The sequence below is a fragment of the Desmodus rotundus genome, chromosome 6 (genome assembly GCF_022682495.2).
Source record: "Desmodus rotundus isolate HL8 chromosome 6, HLdesRot8A.1, whole genome shotgun sequence".
Classification (NCBI taxonomy): Eukaryota; Metazoa; Chordata; class Mammalia; order Chiroptera; family Phyllostomidae; genus Desmodus; species Desmodus rotundus.
This window is the reverse complement of record NC_071392.1, coordinates 35,228,538-35,236,023: the sequence shown is the minus strand read 5'-3', so window position 1 is coordinate 35,236,023 and position 7,486 is coordinate 35,228,538. Positions and strand designations below refer to the sequence as shown.

The window sequence follows — 7,486 nt, the reverse complement described above, 5'->3', positions numbered from 1 at the left end:
TCAAGTCACACCAAAGCTTACTTTTATTATAGGCACTTTATGCAAATATTCAGTACTTTTTGCTTCTTCTATAATACTTTAACAAGGCAGTCAGCTACAGTCCAAATAAAATAAAAACAAAACTTACATATCTAATTAACAAAACCTACTTTGAATTACTATATAAATTTCTAATGCAATTAAAAATATTTATTCCAGTTGCTATTTCTTCTAATTCCTCTAATCATAAAATCTTTAAAGAACTTGATGGAATGAACTTAAAACAAGTAACTATACATAGTTTTTCCAGTAAGTGTTCCCTTTTTAACTTTGATTAAATGTCTTATTTTAACACAAACACTAGAAAATATTTAACAGCTTATCTGGTTACAGTTAACTAACGCTTGGCTCCAGCCTGGACATTGACCATGGAAAAGTAGACGCCCTTCCGCGCGAGCAGCTGTTGGTGGGTGCCATACTCCTTGACCCTGCCGTTCTCAAACACCACGATCCGGTCAGCGTTCTGGATGGTGGACAGGCGGTGAGCGATCACAATGCAGGTGCGGCCTTCTCTGGCTTTGTCCAGGGCTTCTTGGACAACCTATTCGATACCCATGTCAATTAATTCTGATGAAAATAGTCCTCTCCCTTTAATTCCTCTTCCATAATAATCCTCAAAAATAATTTATCTAACAATAGGTCCTTCTTTCACAATGATATCAGTGAAATATAACAGATTTTACAAAGTAAGGGATTTGGCATATATACAGAAGATAATTGAATCCTAGTTTGGATTAGTTCTGAGGCATGAATTACCTAGTCTCAAAGATCTGACAATAAACACAGCCCACCCCATCATTCAAAAACATTTACTGGTGTGCCTGGCCACACAACATCCCTCCAAGCAGCCCTCTGGAGCCAGCTCTCCAGCAAATTTGGGAAGACTGGGCACAAAGACAGCTTCCTTGCATTTTGGTATTTTTGAGATAGGAATCATCTCAGAATGAGTTTGTCTTTCAGGTGCCTGAAAAACCAACTTTTTCTCAAGCTGGAAATGATTACTAATTTTATCTAAAGGCCCCGTCAGCTTGCGACAGCATGGTGCCCTCCCACGCTCTCACCCAGTTGCTGCGCAAATGCTGCCAGTGGAAATGGGAATTTGTCCCCTGAATGCCGCTTCTCAGGACAACACAAAGTGATCCAGGGCTACGTACTGAAGCATCAATACTATGAGACTGATTTGCCTTGTTTTCTCTTAGTGCCCTTTAATAACGGCCACAGAAAGTATTCAAATCCCAGGGAAGGGTGACATAAGTAACAAGCAACACATGTGGCTGAATTTTGTTCTTTACTGCAGAAGGTAGAAGCATACATTCTACCTTAAGTACAACCGATTCAAGTGTGAATACGTCCGATGCAAACTCTCACCTTCTCACTTTCGGTATCCAGAGCTGAGGTGGCTTCATCCAGAAGCAAAATCCGAGGCTGTCTGACCAGGGCACGCGCGATGGCGATGCGCTGTTTCTGGCCACCAGACAGCTGAGTTCCTTTGTCTCCCACTCTGGTGTTGTATTTCTGTAAATAAGAGTTTAGTAATTATGAAAAGTGGAACTCAGGTTCTAAAATAGAGTTTGCTTACAGAAAGTGGGTAACAGCTTCCATACCTACAACAGAAGTTTAGGTCCAGAATTTAAGAATGGGTTCACAGAGAATTAAACAAACACAGACATACCTCTAAATGGCAGGCTTGATCTGTCTTCTTGAAAATAAACCACTTGTGTCTTAAACGTTATATTTTAGTATAAACAAGTCAACATATTTATGAGGAAGAATAGTGTTGCAATGTTAGTCTCCTCCCGGCTTCTGGTTTCATTATGTGTGGGACAGAGACTGGCAGGAGGAGGGAAATGTGATTTGAAGGGGCAATGCCTAAGAAAAGAATTGAAACTCATTTTACGTACAACCAGCAGGTGGTGCTCTCTGCATTATTGTAGAGTGAAGAAGGGAAGAAATTCTTGGGATGGAGCCTTTGCTGGCTGTATTTATAAAACCATCTCCAGTGTTTCAACAATTTCAATAGATGTTAAGAAATTCTATCTTGATATCTAACTTCGAAAGCTGAAATCTGCTGTTTTTATTTTTCACATATTTGTTGTCCTCACTGGATAACTGTCGCTATTCGGTAGGATGACAAGGACAGGGTATGTGGGGAGAGCAGAACGGGATGTGACAGCACACAGCCTAGAGGACAACACTATCTTCTAATTGACAGGCCCCTGCCAGGGTAAGAGTTCAGTCAGACAGCAGGCCCTGATTCTGACAGCCCGAGATTGTGACGTTCCCGTTCTATATAGCATTGCCTGTTTTCATTTGCTGTGTCTGGCAGCCCTGGCTCTGTGGCACTCAGACCAAGAACTCCACCTGCAGTTGGAATAAGAAGACTCCAGGTGAGGTTCCGGCAGATGTTTGGGACTGGCAGGGCTACACCTGCCTGGGAGGCAGGCGTCCTGTGTCCCCTGTGAGTGTGGGGTGGCCAGGCTGCACTGATAACATGTTGAGCGTGCTGAGGCAGGTAAAGGCAGGGCTATAGCCCTGAACAAAACAGGTAACTAGACCAGCCTCCTGAATGGTGAGGTAAATCCCAGCACAAACCACTCATGGGAAGAAATGGCTCCTTAGCCAGAAAATAGGACTTAAGGGGTCTGCCTTCTCTTTCCTTGTCTGAGAAGGAGAATCACAAGACCTACAGGTGTGCTCTGTGTGGCAGATGGCGCCCAGGATCCCAGAAAGGTGGGGTCCCAGTGGCAGACAAACGCCAGAGGGGCAAGGCACATTTAATAAGCTAGGTAGTAGTTCCTCTCTGTGTTTGTCTTCGTCAACCCCTAGCCCAGGGGTTCTCAAACCTCGGCCTGTGTCAGTGTCACCTGGGCTACCAAAACATCGATGGCTGGGCCCTACATCCAAAGTTTCTGATTCAGCAGGTCTGGGGCAGGGCCTGAGAACCTACGTTTCTTACACGTTCCCAGGGGATGCTGAAGTGCTGGTCCACGCCCACACTTTGCGAACCCTGACCTTGCCGTTAGTGAAGGAGATTGAAACTATTTTAAAATGCACTAGCCTTGGAAAGGGTCAGTTATTCATAGCTGGAGCAAGAAGGTAAAGGGTGGGAGGGGAACAATGTCCCCTCCTGGGGCCTATGATGGGGTGGCACCAGTTGTCCTAAATGAGCCTCGGGAAAAGAAAATCTTGGGAGAGAGGCCACCTGGCATTGCCACCCTTCCCCACGAGGAGAATGCCTTCCCTGCTGGTTCGAGGCTACTGAGCTTTGTGTTTTGGGGAATACTTCCGCACACAACATAGAACAGAACTGAGCGGGGAGGGTTAGATGACTTACGTCAAAACGCACCCAAAAATACAGGGACTTCAGGGGCGTAAGAGAGGGTGAACAGCTGTGTTTATCTAGCTTTTTAGGAGGAATTCAGAGGACAGCCGTTGGACAACAGCCCAGGGAAGGTTTCAGTGACCAATCCCATAAAGCAGAGCGTGGGGCCCATGAAACGTGTAACGGTGACAGAGCACAGAACATCTCCGTCACCTCAATGGCTTGGCCCTACTCAGGGAGCTTTCTTTCTGGCATGGGTCCGAGAGCCTGGCCAGACTCCACAGGGAGGTTTGAGGCTTGAGGGAGAGCTGCAAGGAGCCAGAAGGAAGGTTGGGAGAGAACCAGGGAGGGAGGGTCGTGCCTGCTTCTGCGGACCCTGCACTTAGGCTTGAAGGGAAGGGCCTCTCAGATGCAGTGCTGTTAGGTCAGGCTTGTTCCCGGGGAAAGCCAGTCATGTGACCCGGTAAACCTAACATCGAATGGGGACAGGAACTGCGTCCAGGTGTTTGTATAAAGGGGTGTGTGTGGTACGGTTACTGATTTTTCTTCCCTTTTGGTAAACCAGCCCTTTAGAAATCAAACTACGGGCCAGGAAGGCTGCCACGGACTCCTGGACTCCTGATTTGGAGGGAGACTCACGTTAGGCAACGTCTCAATGAAGTGGTGGATGTTGGCCTCCTTGGCGGCCTGCTCAATCTCCTCCTGGGTCACGACCCGGCTGTTGTCCCCGTAGGCGATGTTCTCGGCGATGCTGCAGTCGAACAGGATGGGCTCCTGCGACACGATGCCCATTTGTGCTCGGAGCCACTGGACATTCAGGTGCTTTACTTCTTTTCTGTCAATGAGCTGAAATCAAGAGTTCATAGGTCAACTTCAGGACAAGCACATTTTGAATTTAGCAAAATTAATACCATTACTTCGCACATTAAAAGTGCCGAATAACTGTGAGACTACATTTTTATTATCAGGTTTATTTTTTTTATTATCAAGGAGAATTAAATAAGGTTATCATTGTATGCTCTGAGGGACTGTTAAGTTTCTTCTGTTTTAACACTAGCTTTTGACATAGACATGTGGTGTGTGTAAAATAATGCCCCCCCAACACACACGCAAGATGCTCTTGTTCTAATGCATGAAACCTGTGTCATGTCACACGGCAATGGGGAATTGCATAACGTTGCTCATTGGCTGATCTCAAAACAGAGATTATCCTGGAGTACGCAGATGGGCCCAATGTAATCAGAAGGGTCCCTAACTGTGGAAGAGGGAGGCGGGAGCACGAGGATCTGAGTAGTGCAGGAGGAGGAGGACTCAACCCATCACTGCTGGCTTCGAAGATGGAGGAAGGGGCCGGGAGCTAGAAAACGTCAGGAAACAGATTCTCCCTTGGAGCCTCTGGAAGAAACCCAGCCCTGCTGACCCCTTGATTTTAGCCCAGTGAGATCCAATTTGGACATCTGACCTCCAGAATTTGTAAGGTAATACATTTGTGTTGCTTTTTTTACGCCACTCAATTGGCTGAAACTTGCTACAGCAGCCACAGGAAACTAATACAATGCATTATATTTCTGGAATGCTTCCTGGCATCCTTATTCTTATTTATTAGTTTTTCATAGGAAAAGTAGCTGAGATTAGATTGGAAATAAATAACCACTATGACCACATAATGGGTTTGCAGGTCAGGTTTCCGATCTGATCTGCATTTATTAGGATCAGGGTTTTGAGGAATGGGGTGCAGCAGTTAAATGGCACAGAAGCGAGTGTGGGAGGAGGGGGACTGCTAGACTCTAAGCAGGTGCTGATGCTGGGAGGTGATGTAGTTTCTCGAGAGTTTCCCTATGGGTAAAATGGGAATTGTGGTAATTCCTAAACTCATAGAATTAAGGATTAAACAAGATCATGCATGGACCCCAGTTAGCGCAGTTGCTGGGCAGAGTATGCATGCCAAGGATGGCCAGCAGCGTGCTCCTCCCTCTGTGTGTGCTGTCCTGGGGGCTCCAGTTGATGGAGAAGGGGTTGATGGACGGACATCTACCATGTTGAGCCAGAGGAGTAGGAAAGGGAGGCTGGCCTTTCTCTAGGCACTTGAATCCCCAAATTATGCTGCAGAAGCACGAGGTAGTGCTCCTTACAGCCTTGCTGATAAAAATCCTTACTCTCTGATTGGAAGCATCTGCTCAAAACATCTACTGTGAAGAGAACTCAGTCATTCCAGTGAGAGAGCTGTTCATCCCCTCTGAAGAAGACGTGAGTGACTCAGACTCAAGCTTTTCTAATAGTGGTGATGAGTATATCCTGAGCCATATAGATTCTCTGTACCCTGTGTGCCTGACTGGGTGCCCCTGGGAGACAGGTGGCCAGGGGTGGGGCACAATCTCTGCTGCAGGAAGATAGATTCTGTTTGTGAAGCTTGCAGATGCAAATGGAAAACACAGCCATGACCTTACTGATAGAAAGCCCAGTTTCCATGGAAACTATTGAGCATCTATGCCCCAGGCTTCTTTACAGTGTATAGTGAAGGTGGAGAGGGGCAGGAAAAACCATACAAACATGTGGTGAAACAGCGGATCTTGTTAAAGGGAACACTGTACTTGAGAAATAGAAATTTGAGGAAAGGAGGAGTAGTTATGTGTTTAAAAAATTTTTTTCCAGGCGCATGCCCCTGGCAGGAAAACAGACACTGCCTAACTATTACAATCAAATTTGAATGAACCCAGCAAGTTTAAATGAGTTTCTCCATCGCACTGAACACATTAACACTCTGTGCTCCCTCATCCCCACATGGTGTCCCAGAGTTGCAAACTATTAAAAATCTGTGTGAACTGAAGAATCCTTTTTCAGGGAAGACATGTTTAGAAACCCAAATGTAAAACAGATGAAGGCAGAGCTGCTTTGGCTGAGGCCTGGGTGGTGGTCTGAGGAAAGACCAAGGCACTCTGGCCAAGGAAATCAGTGAGTACCGTTCAAAGATACGGCCTACATAACTTAATCAAGGAATTAAACACAGTGGTAATAATAATGTAAGGCCTAATGAAAACAACTAGCTATCTCTATTCTAGATTCTTAAATCTACTGCTTGCTTTCATTTTGTATGTACTTTTCTACTATATGTATTCACTCTGAAATACTATTATGGATAAAATATTGACCACCGACTGTACCATAGCTCCTGGGATAAGCAGGTCTCATGAATTCTCTTGTTAATCTTCAGGACAACTCTTGTGAGGGGGGCTGCTCATTTTACAGACAAGGAAATGAGCAAAGTTATATTAACTTGTACAAGGTCATTTAGTTAGTTACTGGGAGAGCTAGGATTGGATGTACAAACCACAGATTGGGTTTTAGTAACACAAGTGTCTCCTAGTTGAAAGGTAGTTCCTGTTCCATGTAAAAGTAGCTATGATGAAAAATTTCAAGTGAGCTGAATAAGAAAGGGTGCTCACCACTGATCCAGCCAGGGGGTCGTAGAACCGCTCAAGGAGCTGGACCACCGTGCTCTTCCCACAGCCACTGCTGCCCACCAGCGCCAGCGTCTGGCCCTTCTTCACCTCCAGGCTCAGCCCCTGAAGTACGGGCACGTCTGGCCGGGTCGGGTAGTTGAACACGACTTCATTAAATGTCACATTTCCTTCCAAAGTGTTCTAAAATCAGAACAATATCAATAAATTTGACTGCAGTAATCCTGGAAACATATTGTATAGCCAACACCCTCTGGTGCCAGGTGTCAAAGGTAGTGAACTTGCATTATAATTGGCTTTCATTTGTAACCACTAGAATTTAATATATAAAATCTCAGAGTCAGTGTTTTTATAGCCTGTATTAATAATACAGTACAAATGTGATAACTCAATCTGTTTCCCGGGAATAATCTACATATAATAAAATAGATGAGTGGATAAAACAACTATGGGACATTTACATAATAGAATTCTACTCAGCTGTAAAAAAGAAAAAAATTTTACTCTTTGCAACAGTATGGATGGACATGGAAAACATTATGCTAAGTGAAATAAGCCAGTCAGAGAAAGGAAAATCCCATATGACTTCACTCATATGTGGAATCTAATGAACAAACTGAACTAAGAAAATGAGGATGCACTGACAGAGGGAGAGCAGGATGACAGC

General features: G+C 44.9%; 1 protein-coding gene across 2 annotated transcripts in view; it reads right to left on the bottom strand.

Moving 5' to 3' along the window:
- Window positions 1-7,486, bottom strand: part of ABCB1 (ATP binding cassette subfamily B member 1) — a 75,405-nt gene continuing 67,919 nt past the window's right edge. For both annotated transcript variants that reach the window (XM_045194292.2, XM_045194286.3), the window contains exons 25-28: window positions 6,805-7,002; window positions 4,001-4,207; window positions 1,408-1,554; window positions 1-580 (exon numbers count right to left, since the gene is read on the bottom strand). In XM_045194292.2, the coding sequence (XP_045050227.2) occupies window positions 377-580; window positions 1,408-1,554; window positions 4,001-4,207; window positions 6,805-7,002 (756 nt within the window). In that variant the 3' untranslated portion in view covers window positions 1-376. The remainder of the gene's footprint in view (window positions 581-1,407; window positions 1,555-4,000; window positions 4,208-6,804; window positions 7,003-7,486) is intronic.